The 20,132-nt window shown below is 38.5% G+C and overlaps 2 protein-coding genes across 2 annotated transcripts in view; both read right to left on the bottom strand.

Annotated features, from left to right (window-relative positions):
- LOC109990583 (protocadherin-15) overlaps window positions 1-2,830 on the bottom strand; it is a 184,322-nt gene extending 181,492 nt beyond the window's left edge. Inside the window, exon 1 of the mRNA XM_065949432.1 lies at window positions 2,159-2,830. The gene's annotated coding sequence lies outside the window, so the exon portion shown is untranslated. The remainder of the gene's footprint in view (window positions 1-2,158) is intronic.
- Window positions 2,831-12,102: 9,272 nt separating this feature from the next.
- LOC109990574 (leucine-rich repeat-containing protein 51-like) lies at window positions 12,103-17,598 on the bottom strand. Its single transcript, XM_020642745.3, has 5 exons — window positions 17,548-17,598; window positions 14,460-14,556; window positions 13,999-14,204; window positions 13,208-13,356; window positions 12,103-12,298 (listed from the first exon to the last, which is right to left on the bottom strand). Exons 2-5 carry the CDS (start codon window positions 14,509-14,511, stop codon window positions 12,166-12,168), a joined length of 540 nt encoding a protein of 179 aa, XP_020498401.2. The 5' UTR covers window positions 14,512-14,556; window positions 17,548-17,598; the 3' UTR covers window positions 12,103-12,165.
- Between the last annotated feature and the right edge of the window lie 2,534 nt (window positions 17,599-20,132).

The raw sequence follows: 20,132 nt of genomic DNA, 5'->3' as shown, positions 1-20,132 counted from the left end.
AGTAGTAATTGTAGCACCTCTTGTACTTCTTATTTAATTTGCATTTGATTAAAATAAAGACCAGCACGGCTTTCAGTTGTAACGATTAAAATGAGAACCACTTGAATGAAAAGGTTATCATTCCCCCCTCAGTTTTACAGTAACACAATAATCCCTCATTATTATTGCTAACAGCTGTCTGCAGTACTCACATCTTACTCCAAAAGAAGAAGTTTGAGGTCATAATGTTGCGTTTCTGTGTTTGCTTTTGTGAGCCAATTTCCAAAGTTCTCATAATTTGAAGCTGACATTTCAGCAACAAATTATTCTGTCTTGGAGCAAGCAGCACTAAAAAAAAAAAAAAAGCAGACAACTCTCATACAGAGGTAAAATTCCTGAATAGTTTTAGATAAACTCAAAAGTATGTTGAGAAAGTGAAAGACAAGTGTTGCATGCAAATTACTGTTACATGAAACTACCGGAATAAAGGGTCAAGAAAGAAGCTTTAAGTTTGACTGTAGACAGACTGAAGTCAAAACAAAACATGTTTGACTGGCATCTTAAACGATTTTAATGAAGCAATTTTACCAACACAGTTGTCAAATATATTCAGTTGCTGACATTTAAGAGGGACACTGTGTTCTTTTAAATAATGTGCCTCACATTGTGAAGCAAAAAGTACTACTTTTAGAGAAAGTAAGGACTTCAAGTAAGACGAGTGCATTTTTAAATGAAGGGATTGTGTATGCATGTTCCTTTGGTATCATTACCTGCCTCCGTTTTTTTTCTTCTTCTATAACAGTATATTCTCAGTTTAAAGACAGACTCTCATTCAAAAGGCAAAGTCCTAGCAGCAGTTATTTAAACTGAAGTCCTGGTGCTTCTGTCATCCAGCGTGACTAACAGGACTTGACATGGTGACGAGTGGAGGGGTCCCAGGTTCACAAAACACATTCTGTCCGTCTGACCCCTCTGTACACACACCACACACACTTATGACGCTTACACACCATGCACACACTCACAGGTATAAAAGCTTTGGCACCTAATCCAGAGGGTATACTCATTCATATGCATTCTTCCTCTGCTTCATCAGACTTGGCAGCAATATGTAGCCCCCTGGTAGAATTATTATTTAGCACTAAAAAAAAAACACTTCACCTAAATCAATTTACACACGTGTCTGCTTTACATTACATAGAGCAGTTTACGTTTATAGTCAAAGAAAGCCAAAAACAAAGAGCAGCGCCCTTCACCTGTTTCTTTACAACATCCCAAACCCTTCATCACCTTTGACTTTCACCCCTCACTATCTGCTCGGTGGAGAAGGCGACAGCTTGCTGTACTTTAAGGTAATCGGATGACTCTCTCTCTCTCTCTCTCTCTCTCTCTCTCTCTCTCTCTCTCTCTCTCTCTGTATAATCCGAGACACACAGGCTGCTGGGAGTAAACCTGCTTCTGACGGGACCATAGACCATATTTATATAAATACACCTCACTGTCTACTTGTTGAAACCCTGCTACTGTACAACAGTTTCAGACGATCGATTACAGGGGATTCAACTGCAGACTTGTATCACATGTAAAAAGGTTTAAAGACATCAGACTGCATTACAACTACCAGAAATGTATCTTAACTCAGTTTATTTACCTTATTGTAACATAAAAAAACCCCAATATAAACTTTTAATACTAAAGAAAGGCGATATAATTGCGACAACTGTCAATTTCAGTAGCTGAAGACCACGGAGATCAATGAAAGCATCGTGTTGCATATAAATGTGCTGAGTTGTCTTGAATTAATTCAACTCGACGTCCCTTTGCTAAACCAGCAGCGGTTACTGTTTCAGCACCACGGACAGTGACTCAACCCGACTAAACCACACAAAGAAGAAGCTCCAACTATCTGAACCAGCATGTTGAGTTTTTAAAAGCATGCATTAGCTACATCTGTTTAATTGCCAAATATTTTAGCAACAGGAGCACCGCTGTCTTTAACACAAAAACTTAGTTGTTTCTTCAAGCCTGCGGAGAGATAAAGCTCCAGAACAGTCTAGAAAAAGTGAAGGGATAATGTACAAAAGAAATGCGGGGGGGAGAGAAGGGGTCGCATGTTCGGTCCCTGAACTCACCACACAAGCATACTATAAGGAAGAGTGTGCTCAAGAGGGGTACATACCTTGTCATCCCCGGTGAAGCCATATGTTTAACATTCAAATCTACTTTTCCACACACTGTTGCCGTCTCTGGGCCGCCGTGCGACGAAGCCCGAAGAGAAAATCCAGCAAATAACATCCACAAAAAGTCATCCGCCCGTCTGACTCAAAAGCGAGGACACTTTTCTGTCTTTTTTTTTTTTTTAAGGAGTGGAGAAAGGGCAGTCCGCGCCTCCTAGACGATAAAAATAAAAAAAATAGTTTATTTTCAAGTCAAGCTGTGGCGTTTCTGTTGTGCAAAAAAAAAAAAAAAATAGTCCTTTTCTTCTTCAGTCCTCTTTGACTGACTTGAAGTCTCCGGCTTGGGACTTGCAAGGTAAGTGCGAGCTCTGTAGGAGAGAGAGGCAGGCAGGGTAACTGTATATCTCCTCTAGTATTCCCTCTTGCCTTCTCAACCAGAGAGAGGAAAACAGACAGAGCGGGGGAGAGAAAGAGAGGGAGACATTTGCTGAAAGAAAAAGAAAAGAGAGAGAGAGAGAGAGAGTCGATGCAGAGTCAGAAAGGGGGGCTTTGGACGAAAGGTAGCCGTGCATGTACCGCAGGAGCAGCAGGCATCAGCAGGAATCGCTGCACCGCCGTAATCTAATTACGTCCCCGGCAAAAGGCGCACGGATTACCGGCTGGTTGCAGCTCTCTGCTCCGCTCTGCTTTGGTCTCTGCGCCCCATGACGGAGAGGGAAGCACAGGAGGTGTTGCCACGTTTTTTTTTTTAACTCGTCAGTGTCCACTCACACACACACACACACACACACACACACACACACACACACACACACACACAATAGTGTTATGACAGAAGTTCTCAAAGAAAAAACAATGTGGCATACATTTCCTCAAATAAAACCATTTTCGTTTTTATTATCGTGGCTAAAAGTTCACACTGTACCTAAAAAGACGAGCATGACCTGTATGTCCCAAGGTGTTATTTTCAGGTGCATCAACAAAGGTTGAGCCTACATTGCAGGTCCAGATGAGACGTTATAGTGGCTACCGAGAAAGAGAGAGTAGTGATAATACAGAATGTGATGAGATTAATTTGAACAATGTGCAAATAACACATTGATGTCATGCTTCCTGTAAACTGTAAAGAACCCTTATTTATATGAGATAGAATTTTACCACAAAAGTTACATTCAAATATCTAAATTAATTCAAATATTTATCAACCCTGTTTTTTTTGTGAGTAGAGAGAATCAATAATGAGCGTTTAAACATTTTTAGCATTACACATGTATAACATTTTCAAAAAGCTAAAGAAATAAATAAATAATAAAAAATAGCAACACTCTTGTAAATTCCAAAAATCCTGTTTTTTTTAACTGCCACCAGCCACAGCAGTGCAACCTCAACCCACTCACTGTTCATCAAAGATTTGGATATGCTAAGCTAGTAGTGGCAAACAAATCTTAAGATGCTAGCCAAAGGGGAGATGAGGAGTGGACTATAGAGGTCTGGCTCTTCTTTCTGACTCCCCACCTCAATATTTGTGTTTATACATTTCAAATTTAACCAAAATGTGTTCTTCAGACCTAATTAATGTTGAACCATGTATGGGTCAGTTTTAGACTTTGTACTGCTCCCTCTGGAGGATGGGTACGACTGTTTTCACTTCTGCAGCTGTACTCTTAAAGACCTGTGAATAGACACTGACATGCTGAATGTGTTTATTTCCTTATTTTGTACAGTACTTGAGTAAACACTATTTCCAACAATGCAGCATAGATGACAACTTAAATACCCAGTTCACCTGGCCGACATGCATGCACAATGCTGCCTGTGTGGGGGAACAGTATACGTTTAATAATATAATATTACAAAACTTTGACTAACCCTTTTGAATAAAAGGTTCTCTACAAATAATGTTCCTAATACAATGATTAAAGTCGTAATCAGTTGGCACAGGGGGGAGTGCACACTGCACGCTGGCTAATAAAGAGTCACAGCTAGCGCTTTATTAAATAATAACTTTGAATATGTAGATTTGAGGCTGTTAACTAAACTCCTGCAAAGACTGTTAAAACTTGATCATACGTCTTCAGTGTGGGTTTGATGAATCTCTAAAGTCTCTGTTCTTGCTCCTGTTCTGAAGCTCCCCCCACCTCTTTTTATTATAAAGACTTTGTCTCCAGTGCTGCTGATCTGGGTTTACTGTTTGCTGTTTGTATGGAAAAGATATTACTTTCTAGGCAATTGTAAAAAGAGTTATTAAGTTTGTGCAGCGTTGTACTCCACCAAACTACATAATGGCACTATAAAGAAAATGAAAATATGTAGACACAACAGTGGAAAGGAGTATCTAGGAGAACAGCTTTGTTCTCTAATCAGTTAGCCTGTCTGGAGACAAATGTACACACAGTTGAAAATAAGAGGATCTGAAATGAAGTCAAAAGATGAAGCTTTACTTCAAATCTATTAGGCTATAGCAGTCATCTAAAGTAGACTTCAGATTTTGACACATCTGAAATATCAAAGAAAGAGTTGTTTTTTGTTTTTTGTTTTACTGATGGACCATAAAGTAATACAGAAACTAGTAAGCAGACTAGTAAAATATGTTGTTCAAAAGAAATCCAACAGCCTAAACTCCCAGGAGCTAAGATTATGATCCAAATAAGAACTAAAATCAAAGATTCAAACAGGCTTATCCTCTAAACAAACAGCTTAAATGTAACTCCCTTAAATCTTAATGCCTCATTAACTCCATGATTAAGATGGGCATGTTTACACCATTACACCTTTTTAATCTAAAATGTGAACTCGGCAAATGTTAAATGTTAAAAAAAAAGAGTGTTCTCTTAATTAATTATGTTTTACTAGATACATGGAAGAGTGGCACCTCAAGACAGCTGCCTGTAATTTCATGCTTTTCTTTATTCTGTAACGTCATCATAAAGTTCAGATGTGATAGATGAAGGTAGAGGAGTTACTGAATATAAACCTACCTGTCAGTCCATCTGCTCAGTGAGATTACAGTAAAGTTACTGTGACTGTATGTGGTGTGCAAATTAGCAATTAATATAAGAGCTATTGTTTTTTTGATTCCTGTGATGTTTTAATGAAATGTTCCTTTTGTTTAGAAATCTATCAAGGCGATCATTGTAGTTTGAGAGTACATCTAATCTATAATCTGATGACATAATCCAAGGATTGCCATTACAACCAGTAAAAGGGGTTTGCAGATAGAGGCCCAGGCCAATTATAGCCCCTATACCACTGTGATCTTACTAGTGTGTCCATCTGCTCTGCGCTTCTCTGCAGGATTACACCAAATCCTATTGAGCTCAGTGACTGGCAGCCAAGATCAGGAGGCCCCAATTTATCAAGAAAAAACCCTCCACTACAAGGGAGGTTTGTCTCTTTTAAACAAAGCACTAGAGGGATAATACGGAATGATCCCAAAGTGATTAATATCGCTCATCTGAGGAGGTATAATTAGCAGAAGGCATGCAGAATATCTGATAATGCCATTATGTAAAGACTGTTGCAGCACAGTCCTAAAGCTTGTGGGAGCCCTGTGGCTTAAGATACCTTCACATAACTGAGGGAACACAGTTGATTTCATAACGTTATTGATCCACAAAGGTGAAGTTCTCCTTCCACTCTCCTGTCTCCAAAGGAAGTAGAGACACTGCAGTGCAGAAAAAGTTACACCAGTGAGTGTCTTCTTCCTTTTACTGCTCTCATATTAGGGGTATTATTTTACTTTCTTTCCAACATATAAATCAGAGCAGTTTAATATTTTAATTATAATTATTATTTGTGCTTTCATTTGTGCTCTACAATGCAAATGCAAGGAAAGGTACAATAAATACTTAGATTTCTTTAGTTTGAGACAAAGTGCAAGGGATAAGTTAACCCTATTTAGGACTGTCTTACACACTGTGTTGGGTACCAACAAGGTCCTATAGAAAAAGTCTGAAAGCAGCTTTATGGGTCAGATTAGAGAAAAACACTTGAAACAGTTTGTTTCCTTCTTTAAAGTTTTCTTTCTTTAAGATTTAAAAAAATAAAAGCCAAACTTGTCCAGAGTTTCTCAGCTAAGTTGTGAAGGAAACATTATAAGATAAAGGTATTTTTGTTTAATTCTTAACTTTAACATTGGGAATATAGCATCTTGACTAGACATGTAACTGGTTTAAATGGTATGGTATAGGAAGTCTTTACGGTGGATGATGAAAACTGTCCAAAGCATCATTGGTACTGATCTACTAAGCATCACTGATGGGATACTGGAGGTTAGATAGATTACTTTATAGACTCATTTCGTATGAAGTTGTTTTGTGCATTTGAGAAGGAAAACAGTTTTGTTAAAGTAAACACACTATAGAACACCACAGAAGAATACTGCCCAGTACCCTACACAGGAAAACTGCAAGATGCCCTTCACCAGAATATTTCAAGAGACATACCAATACACTTTGGCCTGCCTGTTCAGAACTCAAAGGATATTTAAAAAAGAATACCTGTCCAAACCAAAAACATCGACCAAACCACTGAGCGGCTCTTTTCTCCAGGCAATGAGACTCTTTAACATCCTTCATATACCAGCTTTAATACACGACTCCTCTACCCATACAACTCAGTTCTACATGTCAGACATGATCTAGGTTGCACACTACTCTGGGAAATTAACATGCAGATTGAAATGTGTCTTCATATTTGAGAAAAAACTTAGCTAGCGTCATACAGTATGATGTTTGCCATATGTGCAGATGATGGAAGCTAAGTTTATAGAAAATTACTGAAATCCAGACCTTTAATATCCTTCACGTTTTTGGTGCGTAAAAACATGACTCTACAAACTCCGAGGGAATTTATATGGAATACCGCTGCATGCAAGTTTATTTAAAGAGAGAAAAAATACAATGGTTTAAGGATCTACTGTGCCTGGTTCCTAGGCTCTGACTGGCCAGTTACTTCCTAAACCCCTCTGACAAAATGTCTTATGAGTTTCTATTGTACTAAATCAATGACTGAATACCAGCTGGTTCCAAGTCTTCTAAGAATTTGGGAGAAACAGAAATGTAATGAACACAGGTGTCGACATAAGTTTTACTATGTGTATTCTGTTTGATGACAGGAACAGCAAGAATTAATTCATCAATGAAATCAAACAAAATGTAAAAACTGAGAGCAGCAGAAACACTCATAACTTTACAAAGAGAGGAGGGAAGCTATAAAGACAGACAGAGAGACAGGCGTAGAAACACAAAAAAGAAAATCATGAAAGACAAGATTATACATATTCTGTCTGCTATGGTTAATGTAATCCAGTGCTGGAGCTCTTCCTCGCTCATTGGTAGAGCAGATGTTAATAGCTTTACAGGGCTAGGCAGTAAGTGTTTAATTAGGTCCGAGAAAAATGATTTATTCAACACATCTGCGCTCATAAAATAACACTCTCTGGGCTCTGTCCTTTATGGCTCTTGAGCTGGATTTCCTCCCAGAACCTGAAAATATAACTACCTGGTGTAGCTAGTGCTCTCAGAATATCTTATAAACACTGTCTGTGTCCTGTATTGATGTCATTTTCCCTGAAGGGAGCAGAGAACAACTGCACCTTAGTGGGAGGAGAGGCACAGCAGGGGGTGTGTCGGTGACGATCAAGCAGTGTGGTGTAGTTTTAGTGTTGAGGATTACTGGGATTTGTGCATGTCGTCTGCCTCCTCAGACCACATCAAAGCCACATGGTGCTACGTGCAGCTCTGTTCTGTCTTTCCGTGTAGGACAGCTCTGACTTTATTATGTAAAAACATTTTTGGGGCTTTTTATGCCTTTATTGTAGAGACAGGACAGTGGAAAGTCAGAAATCAGGGGCAAAGAGAGTGGGGAATGACATGTGGGAAAGGAACCTTTAACAGGTCGGATTCGAACCAGGGGTTACCCGCGTCGAGGACTACAGCCTCTGTACACAGGGTACACGCTTTAACCACTAGGCCAACGGCGCCCCGGACAGTTCTGATTTTTATATTTCACTCAGACAAGAGTATAAAAGACACATTTTCAGTTTGAAAATATGCATATCTGGGCCGCCGTATTGGACGTGAAGGGGTGAATGATAAGAGGTGGGGGAAAAGCAAGTGACTTGATAATGTTGAACTACTTTGCATCTTTTAATTATTTGTTACTTGACTCAAGTGCCAAAACGTTTCCACCTTTCAGTCACCATGAGCTGTGTGCTCACACCATTCACACTTTGGGTTTGATTTGCATCATGTGACACTGATTAAACTATTCATCCAGGTGTCTTAATGTGAGTTCAATCAGAATTTGACAGCTGACTAACACACTACCCGCCTTTGGCTTAATATTTGTGTTTCACAGTTTTTGCAACTTGCCTCTGAATTTTCAAGGTACAATATTTTTTTAGTTTACTCTGAACTGTCTGTACTCAATTTGGTAAGTCATTTTCATCATAAATCATCCACAATAGAGTTTGGCAGCGCTGTTTATTGAAAGTGAGAAAATGAGGAATGGAACTTGGTAAATAATTAATTACATCTCTCTTCCAATTTCTATTTCACTCCTGTAAAACATTGTCATACCTAATGGGAATGATGGGAAAATAACTAAAGAAGGCATCTTGCTTTAAGTAATTCATGGGCTGCTATGTGATGATTCAGACTAACAACTTTAGATATTTATAGTAGGTGGACAAAAGTATGAAATACTTCATTAAAAATAGTTAATAACCAATATGGACAGTCCAGATGAGACACCTGAGGAACCTTTGCACAAAGTGATGAATTATAAATACAAACTGTATTGTTACCCATACGCTGGAAAGTAAATGAGTTCCATACTCAAAATAAATGAAAAAGACAAAATCGCCAGCCTAACGTCAACACTCTGAAGTGTAAATGAGATTCTTTATAGTGTTTGTCTTTCCTTAATTCCCATTGACAACAATCTTCATGGCACTGCAAATAACAAAAGAGATTTGTTGGATTTGTAAGCAGAGAGCATGTGATAAATCTACTGTGGCTCTGCTGAATTCATGAAAAATGAAAAACAATACATTAATTGAAATGAGGGGGTATTCAAAACGCTAGGAATTACATACTTACATACCACAGGCTGTGTGTATGAGGATAAATGCAGAAGAAAAGATGCGTGGAGTGATAACTGTAAAACCAAAGTAGCTTTAATCTTTGCCATTGGCATGAAGTGAAATCAACAACAACAAATTGTGTTGATACTCCAGAGGGTTTTTTAATTATTTTCCACTGAAAAGACAACACTTCAATTCAAAGAAGGTCAGCTTGGTCTCGTCCCAGATCAAACAAAAGCTGACATTTTCTTCGATAAGCTGACTTTGGCTTTGGCTAAGAGCTCTCTTTACCTCAGGAGAAAAGTTAGCCCATATAATTAAGTTTATAGAAGTCTACAACAACCCTGGTTTGGAACACCTCTCAAGCTGTATATCACATGGATATAAAATACTGTATTCATTGTTTGAACGCTATCTTTAGTTAAGTTATTGTAATTCTAAAACAATGCAATATAACCAGTCTTCCTGTCTGAACTTACGCTGAGCTCCATTAGAGTAGATGTTGGCCTCTGCTAACTGTTTAGAGTTTGAGGGGAGTAGCAGAGAGATCTCCCATGATTCCCCGCTAACCTCTACGTCATCTTTTGTTATTGTAGTATTGATTGAGAGCCCCCTGGCGGTGGAAACTACATATTGCATCTTTAAACCAATTAGAAGATTTCCCAGACTTTACAGACTAAATTACAGAAGTTTATAGCGCCAAACTAACGGTCAAAGTATGATAAATACTTTGTGAGCCTTCAAGACACCATCTATAACGAATGGCCAAAAATAATGTATCCATTTGAGTTCTCGTAAGTCTGCTAACACTAATTTAATCAAAAGCTGTCCATAAAAAAATCAGATCATACAACACTATGAACTGTTTAGCTGGGGGAAGGGGGGGCTGCATTGACTTCTTCCTTGTACTTCTCAGCCTGGTATATTGTATTCCCAGGGATACATTCTACATGAGCAACATTAGAATAATAATATTTCATTGACAGCTGTACTGTATATTTCCATTCATTGCAAACCTTGGAAATGTGTCGACACTCCTGTATCTTACTTCACTACAGTCTGCAACGTATCAAATAGAGAAGCACATCTGAAATATAATCAACAAGAGTGACTTTTGTGTATGGTAGCTAATAAGCAGTCAAAATCTGTGTCAAAGTATTTCCTTCAGCACTGTACAGTCAAAGCAGAAGTCCTGCTGAGAGCAGCTGCCAGTCTAAAGGAGAGATATTCATTGATACCGGCTTCACTGCACAGCATGAAACATGTATTAAATGCTGTTTGAAAAATAGTCATATTAGTACCACGTTTGAAAAGAACCTGAGGTCTCCGACACTCACAGAGAATTACTTCACACAAGCATTAATTTCAAGATTTAGTCCCAAGAGGTCCAAATTCAGTTTCAAACAATTTCATTAGTATTGGTTTCCGCAGCCCTTTTTGTATCACATGATCAAAATGCTGATTCAGAAGCATTTCCATCCCATCAATTAAAGATTTCGCTGGAGGAAACACGGATACACGACCCTGCACCAAACAGAGCCTGGAGGACAGCCAGCTAACTCAGCCTCAGGCCTGATTTATGGTCCACATTTCTTCTCTAACAAGACCAGATGGTAATAGCAGAGACCCAAAGCTGTTTACAATGTAAACCGGACATGTCACATCCATATTTGTTTTATTTGTGTGTGTGTGTGTGCATGTATTGCAGACCTCTGTAAATTGGGTTCTGATTGCTTCACACTGATGCCAAACCCTCCTCCACTTAAGTAAACATTATTTTGTTTAAATATATATTCTCACACACACACACACACACACACACACACACACACACAAAGCTTTTATATTTCACATTAAGTAAAGGTGACCCTTAATGTTCTCTGGTCACCACACAATTAGAGCACCCAATGAGCACACATAAACTAAGGATATAGGTTCTGTTCCCTGATATAGGAGCCTCAGGTTAAAGTAAAAATTCCAAAATAAATCCAAAGTGCAGAATGGTTGGCTCACATTATGGGAACAATCTAAAAACCCATTCCAACTATGCCAGGGCCAAAGAAGTGTACCGTGCTTGAGAAGGTAGGTGCTATGACCTTTAAAATGTACTATATATGAATCTTGATGGTTTTGTATGCTTTTAGTTAAAGTCCTCACAGAAGCTTTAGGGCCTGTGTCTGCAGACATCACTTTTTGTGCTGGAAGCACTCATGACCAAAAGTTAACTTCTACTTCTACTTCCCTTGGTAATGTCCGTTAGGTGTGTTTTAGATACCTCTGCAAGAAAAAATGTGTAAAACGGTCATGTCCTGGCATCACAAGCAGGGCTACACCTCAAATTTGTACCCTCGTAAAGATGAGTGACTAGCGTCTCCTCCGCCATTGATGTTAGCAAAGCTGATGTTTTAAGTCCCACCATGTCTTGATTTTGATTTGGTGAGGGAGAAGTGAGATTAACGACTGCAGCGCTGTGCTAAAAGTTCAACTGTTTTCAAATGGGAGCCCTGTGAGTTCTCCAACTACATTGGATTTGTATTATAAATGTCTGTGGATACAGGCCCGTAATGTATGTACATAACTTAAATCAAATACCAATACCAAACTGCAACTTCTTTGCAACTTTTAAAGCGATGCAATGACTGTTGAAGATACAAGAGTCAAACACTGTGAGATATTAATCGTCAAATCACTTATTTAACATCGTAAGTTTGGAAGTCTAGCCAAAGTCAAAGTCTAGTCTTTGCAGTGTATCTATATTTTTACGTTACTGATGCTAGGACGGCGCCTAGAGTGTCACTATTTGAAGCTCGGAGTCAAGCTGCCATGATTAACGAGTTGGGAGTGAGAATGTGTTTTTAATTGATAAACAACACAGGGAAAAAAAATTCAGCTAGCAGCAGGCACTTTAGGACTTCAAATATATCACAATGGCCATCCAGCAATTTTGCCCTGGTTGGTGCAGGGACTCCAAATGTTTGCCAGCACTCGCTCCTCTCGTGTCACAGCACTGAAATCCATCTTCTTCAACATGGGCAGGGCAGAAACCACATGCTGCCTAAACACACACAAACACACATGCACACACACAGCATAAGCTTCATGGACGTTCAATGAGCTTCCATATAATGAATCTATATTTAGCTTTGAATGGGGAAGACATGTTTCAGTTAATGCAGAGAAGACCTTGTCTGCACTTTCCTTTCGTTTTACATAAATGATAGTATGAAATGAGATGAAAATGAAATCCAGAAGCTTAACGCATGGGAAATTAAACCAATAAAGGGTGACCTTGATTATTTCTGTGTATACATCTGTTGTTATGCAGATTGCAACAGAATTTGTATTATAAGAGATTGTAGCCCATTCTCTATTTAAGCACCAATTACCATTTCACCTTGTCATTTGCAAAAGCATCAAGTGCTGTATCTGTTCCCTTTAGGCTTCTCTCCTGCTAAATTTCAAAACAAAATTTTGTACTTTTGACTTGCCTTTAATGGTTGTGAACCTTTACAAAAAAGGAGTGATTGTAGGGTGTTTTTTAGAGGTTCCATAAAAGAGACATTTGCCCTCTACAGCTCTCCATGATTTTGTTTAAATAACTTTTTCAGGCACAAAGATGAAAAAAACCTCTAATATTTCTTTATGAAGCAAAGATCCAAGAGAAGTGCATGGAAATACTAATTTATGTAGCAGAGCCATGATTTTCCATCTTTTCAGTTCCATTAATCATCTCATAATCACCCAGGCTTAGCTTTTGACCGATTAAGGAGTAAAACTACGAATATGAAGTAGCTGAAAGTAGTTTCTTCTAGTTGTAGAAGTTGTAGTAGTTGACTTTCTGGTTCTATCCAATCAGATGTATTTTTTTTACAACCCAGAAACAATTGCTGCATATCTCCACATGTTTTACCAGCCAAGCAAAATGTGTGTGTGAGCCTGAACTAAAAGATAACAAAGTCTCCACCTGTAACCTTTGATGGAATCAATGGTATTTCCATGCAACGTGATGGTGTGCAGGAACTGCAACTCTCCCAGCTTGTCCACCTCTGACAGGCTCCAGATGCTGTTACTGTGAAGGTACAACACACGCAGCTCACGTAGCTCACACAAAGCCTGAAACATACACACACACACACACACACACACACACACACACACACACACAAACACAATCAAAGCAAAATAAGTTGCTAACATAAATCATAAAAATGTTGCAGGAATGAGGTTGTGAATTATTTGCAAGGCAATCACAAATTATTGAACATTATGTATGAACATGAATATTTAAATGGTAGGCAACCAATCATTGTCCGCAACCCAAACATTCTCCTTTCAGACTGGCTGTGATTGGCTAGTTACTTGCTAACATACCCTGATTGGTTGTTTTGATTTAGCCTGAATGTTTTTGTTAACTCGAATACAGATCACATACCTATTCAAATTAACATTTCAATGGATTTGATATTGTCAGTAATTACGATGACCAATATATTCCATTTTAATTACAATTATAATGAAATAAAGTTGCAAACTACAGCTTTAAAGCATCCAGTGATGTTACTATGCTAGAAGATTTAGTTTAGTGTAAAGTGTTTGATTCAGTATACCTATGGATAAAATATAACTATACTTTTTTAAAATCAGGGATATTTGTGTGATCATAGGTTAACAAAAAAACAAACTTTTTTTTTTAATAAGACAGATAAACATTGTAAAAAAACATTTACATGATATAAAAAAGTAGAGAGGTCTCACTGTATCTATGCTTGTGATTTTGTTGAAGGACAGGTCCAACCAGCCGAGCTTTGTTGGCTCAGCCAGGAAGTAGTTCAGCATACAGTGGAGGCCAGAGAAGTCCTGGATGCTGTTGTAACTGAGACGCAAAGAGCAGCTCATGTACTTCATCTCTGAGTTGGTTCTTATAGGTCGTAGGCCATTTCGGGGTTTTGTGGACATTGAGGCTTAAACAAAAAACAATAATAGTGAAAAGCTGGCAAGTTTTTGGGAACAAGTTTTGCTGTTTAATCTGTGTTGCCATGCACAATTGTATAATAAATGTTAGCATTAGTTGTGACAATAGCAAATCCGAGTTGCACAAACAACTGTCGGAGTATAATATACACTAAAGGAACGACTATAAAATAAGAAGTACCATAAAAATACTAACCTGGCCGTAAGGCTAAAACAGATTGTAAAATATGAGAAAAATATGATACCTGCAATATGGCTGAGGTTTTTAAAGGACAGATCCACTGGAGGGCTGTTCATGCTCAAGCCTCAAGGTCAAGCAAACAGCATTTATAAATCAAAAAACTGAAAGTGGAATGTGAAATTCTGTTTTAGTTTCAAAAATAAACATGTGGGTCAAAATAAACTGTTCCTAGCAACCATTTACTTTCCTCTGAAGCAACTGCTGATTTCAATTTACATTTTTAAAAGATGGTGAGTTTTCTTTATCCAAAGATAATAAAGAGGCAAACCAAATGTGTGTTGTTATTATAAACTTAATGAAATTGATTGTGAACTTAATAATTTTATGGGATTTTTTACCTGCCTGGTCCATTAACTAAGTACTGAGTTCAATTTCCCAGACATATTATAAACTACAAAACTTCTACTGTGTCAGAACTTTCATAAAACCCAAGCAAGAAAACTTTAAACTGTCATCCCATTACTAATGCCTGCCATCCATACTGAATTAGTTTTCAAAGTAAAATGCCCAAAGTCAAAAAGCGATTGATTTTAAGGAGGAATTAGTAATAAGACTCAATGCCTGTGAAGTATAAACCAATTAAATTTTGTATCTTCATAACATGAAGTCACCTGTCAGGAAAAACAAGCGGTGAGGAAGACTGTTAAATAACTGAAAAATAAGCTAGAGCTACAAAAATGAACATGCATAAATACTGTCACATGCTTGTATATACAACACATGCAAAGACTTGTGCAGATTCATGGCGTAATAGTACTTTCTCTGTTGATAGATTTGCAAATGAAGAGAGATAATTGTACATAACTAGAAGAGAAGATGCAATTAATGCAAAATAACTTAAGTTTGGAAGGACGAACAGAGGGCAAGTATAAGAAGAAAAGACCTGCAAGAGAGAGAAGAGGTGATGATGGAAAATTACATCCATCAGCTCGAGTTTCTCCTCACCTTGTCATTCAATCAAGACGTCTCTCTGTATGAATGCGTGTGTGTGTGTGTGTGTGTGTGTGTGTGTGGGGCTCCAATAATAGTACAATTGCATGTCATTGAAGGAGAATGCAGTCCTTCAATGAGATGGAGCAGAAAACAGACAGGCATATTTGCAATGAGTTCAAGTCAAGGACATAGAGACACTGGCTGGAATCAGACTGTTTGTGAGCACGTTCATAAGAGTGTCGGACTTCCTGAAGAATATTTGTGATAAAGGTTTACTTACTAATACCTTCTTTAAGAGTATGTTCTCTTTATCTTGTACATAAAAATGTGTATTTTTTTTTCACAAGTCAATTTATTGAGCATGTTAAAAGTATGTATCACCATGGTGTAACTGGAAAAGTGTGTGTGTGTGTGTGTGTGTGTGTGTGTGTGTGTGTGTGTGTGTGTGTGTGTCTTTCTCATGGCGGTGCCTCAAAGATCAGGAAATGGGGTCATTTTTAGTTGAATAAAATATCAATACAGAAGTCCCAATATCCCTCAGAATGCAGGCTGAAGTGCAGACCAGATGGAAAGATCTGGACTTAAATGAATGAGTAGAACTTTTTCCTTCCTCCAGCTGGGACTGCAATCTCCTCGCCCTTGAGTAATGTGTTTAACCCTCATTTACTACAGTGGGTCTGTGCAGCAGCTAAGAGTACAGAAATGTTACTGAGCAGCTCAAACGTGTGAATGTGCAGTTTTTTAACTAAGTGTTGAAAAAGCTTTTAGTGGATTGCTCTCCCATCTGCAGTGATGATGTTTTTTATACTAATTTTTTTCTAAACTTTTAAAATGTATTTATGCAACAATAGAGGCTTGTTACACACTTGTTGAAGAGCCACAATTAATAAACTGGAGCATTGCAGTAAATTCCTCACAATTTAGCTCAAGGTACTTAACATAGAAGAAGAAACACAGTTTAATGATGAGTATTTTATCAAAAAGCTAAATTATGGAGGAATTGTTTTTGGTGCCCACTGAAGGTCTGTGAGTGCAACTGCAGATAATCACTATGGGTGAAGTTAGGGTGGCCTTGGGATTCTGCATTAATGATTGTGTTAATAGATGATCTGAGCAAGCAGAGATGCAAAAGACAAGGAAGCACTTTAGGCTGCTGCACCACACGTGCCTTGCATAACGCATCAACATGATGTGACACACTTATTTTCCTTTAGCAGCCGTATTTTTGTTGCAGCTGCGTAGCAACCACAAAGGATTACACACACAAAAAAAGGATTTGTGAGAGCTAAAATGGCATCATGACTGGATTAGCATGTCTGCTTGTCAATCTACTAAAGCATAGAAACACAGGCAAAAAGTCACAGAAGTTTTCTTCCTCTTTTGATTTAGTTTTTCGAACAATTAGAGCCAAAGTTTATTTTCTAACCTTCAACTCTAACAATTGTGTGCGTCTGCCTGTGTTGCTCTCCCATTCACTGTGGTGACAATGTTTAAACAATTAAAACGTCAGTGCAGGTGTAGCAGGTGGTCACAACAAGGAGCTGCTGACGTCAGCCTGGTATTACTCTCTCTGTGTGCAGCCTAGATATTTTTATCATATCAATTTACTACAGGAAAAAATGATTCATGTCAAGTGGTGAATTGGAGCAGTTTCAATGGTGAACTGTATCAACAGTCTGCAAGGTTATGTTCATTTATTTTGTTTTGCATTGGAGGACTTTGCTTTTTTGTAAAGGGAAAAACTTCTCTGTTAAAGTCACTACTTCTGTTACAGCCTTGTCCGCAACCTCAGCCTCCCCTGTGTTCCCAATCTCCCCTGTGTCCGTCTGTTCCTGTCAATTTGTGTTTCTCATTACCTGGTCAAGCCTCTCCATCGCCTCCTCTTTGCTGCACACCTGTTTCCCATCCACAATCAAGCCTGCAGTGTTAAAAAACCCTGGTCTTCCATCCACTCTCCGCTCACCAACAGTGGTAGTTAGAGTTTGCCCTTTTGGATGGAGAAGTTTTGTTGCTATTTTCTTGAAGAGTTTTTCTATAGTGTACCACTTGTCTCTCTTTGTTTTCCCCCTAGTGTTTTTGCCTGCCTTCCTGCCCGCCTGCCACAACCTCTCCTGCCGGATGACCAGCCATACTGCTTCTTTTTTGGACAATATACCCACTTCAAACCAGCTCCTGTGTTTGTTGAGTTGCACTTGTAACAATGTCCTGCTTTGCACTGAAGCAAGTTGAACCCAGACATGCACACAAACTTAGTGATAAGATCATTGAAGAAAAGGGAGTCACGTCCTTTACTGGTCACATTATGTATCAAAGTCACTGCCAGTGGAGAAAATGACAGATCCCATTATTTTCTGTGTGGATTTCTCTTCCTGCATGTGCCATTTGATAGAATACAGCACTTGTTCTTTGATTGACCCGACACTGAACCATGACATTAGCTGATACATTTTTAAATGAATAAAACATGACCGGTTCTCTCGTGATGATGTAAAAGCTGTTGGACTGGTGCTTTAAGATTTGCATAATCGTACCTTAAATCAGTATATAATGATGGACTGTGTACGATTGTGCATCACAGAGGTGCTTAAAATAACATCCCTGACTTTGTATTGCCAGTGAAAAAAGTACATATTCAGCTATAATGAAATAAAAGGACTGCTGCACTGAAAAGCTGAGATTTTTACATAATGGCTATGCTGATAAGGTTTTCACCAGCATAGTTTTCCTAATAAGTCAGTATACATTGGAGGATTGGATGATGATTGATGCATGATTTAAATCCAGTTCCATGTCCTCCTCATTGTGAAGAATACAGTAAATTGGATGCAGTTCTTATCTAGTATCTTTGTAACCAGCACTGGGTTGTAGTAGTTACATATCTAATCTATGTTGGAATTCCTGTGCTGTTCATTTTAAGGATAGCATAAATTGAAATATTCAAACGCAGGCAAAAGTTATGACTGAAATCTTACCTGCTTGATTTAAAGTTTTTGTTAACAGCTGTCAGGGTGCAATAACTTGACATCTCCAAACTATGCATTTTATATGGACTGTTGGTAAGAAAATATACTGGGTTGGATGATTTGCTTACTGAGTACAAATATTTTGAGCTCACCGTTGGTTTTTGAACGCATTGTAGAAAAAGAAACTGTTCACATCATCTTCCTCATGCTTTGTCCTTTGTTTTGCTCTTGATGATTTATTTAAGCTATATTTAGCTGTTTGCTTCTTTGCTTTTGAATAGCAATGCTCTTGGGATTATGCATATATCCAACTCTAATGGTGCGTTCCATTTGATCTCTGAAGTCAAAAACTCAGAGTTACTGGTCTAATGCGTCATCAGGAACGCCCCCCTGAAGTTGGAATTCCGACTTGGAAACTCTAAGCAACTTCAGTAGCCCTCTTTTAGCTGCAACTATTGTGTTCATCAGCAGCTTAGTCCTGTTTTAGTGTAATTAAATCAATCACACCAATAGTAATGTGCAAGTTCCATCTGATGATGTGTTGCCATGTTATTTTTGCATGCAAACTATCACGTAGTGTGTTGTTATCACCTGGTCTCAGCTAACAAAACAAAGGTACTCCTGGAGGTGTTCATGCTGCCTCAAAACTGAAACTAAGGACTGAAACTCAGGCGTTACTTCATTCCCAGCGCCAAGATCTGAGTTCTGAGGTTAATGGAATGCAGCATAACAGACAAGGTGAGTGCAGTTTAACTAAGGCAGAGGATGTTACTCAAAACCTTTTCCAGTTTCTGGACTGTAGCCACACGTCAAGAAAGTCTTACGATCAACCAAACTAAGTTGAAAGTATCAGTTCATGTGGACTTTGCATCCTCATTTAAGAGAGAACTTAGTGTAGTATGAGGCTTTCTATCACAAGTGTCAAATTTAGATTCAAAGAATACCTCTTTTGATAAATGTAATCCCAATGGTTATATGCAAAGACAATCTAAACTGATTGCTCATCATATCTCAGTCTAGGCTTCAGGCTATTTCAAGGCAAAAATGCCATGTCAGGGGTATCGTTCTTACTGTAACAGCACATGAGAATACAGAAGTCATTATCCTTACTTATGCCCTCTGGGATACTGTTTTCTGCCCAAGGAGACAGTTAAATCTACACCCAAGGACATAAATGAGGTATTGTGCCCTATAACTGTAAAAAGAAACTGACAAACTCTAAGACTAAAAAAACATTGCCAAAAGGTGCATAGAGGGGATATTTATGTAATCTATTAGGAACACCTACAAGTTCACCAGTCTTATTCCTGATCCAGCCTCTATCGCTTTCTTCATTCTCTACTTTTTTAGAAGAGGCGATCTCCATTTGACTCATCTTCTGACTAGTCGCTCTAATCCGTCCCCTTTTTCCTCTAGTATAGGTGTGTGGCCATGTCTGTAAGGTGTTCTATATGACTGCCTTTTCAGTCATTTTCTCTTTCTATATCAAAACCTCACTTCTTTTGCTCCTGATGTGTCTTTCTGACACCATTCTCACTCTCTTCCCCCTTCTCCTTCTCCCATTATTATCATCGCAGGAGGTCATGCCATTAGCCTGCCGGTCACTCAACACGCTCATGGCACGGACACACATGGCTGCTCAGCTCATATTAAAGGGCTACTGACAGTCAATCAGCTGCACTCACCGCCCGTCATTCTCTCAGATTCTTTGGTTGTTTAGTCGGTCAGACGTTCAACCAATCATACAAAGTATCAGTCACGTCAGTCTGTGTGACAGACCG

The sequence above is a fragment of the Labrus bergylta genome, chromosome 21 (genome assembly GCF_963930695.1).
Source record: "Labrus bergylta chromosome 21, fLabBer1.1, whole genome shotgun sequence".
Lineage (NCBI taxonomy): Eukaryota > Metazoa > Chordata > Actinopteri > Labriformes > Labridae > Labrus > Labrus bergylta.
Note: the sequence above shows the minus strand (reverse complement) of the source record. Positions and strands in the feature narration are given on the sequence as shown.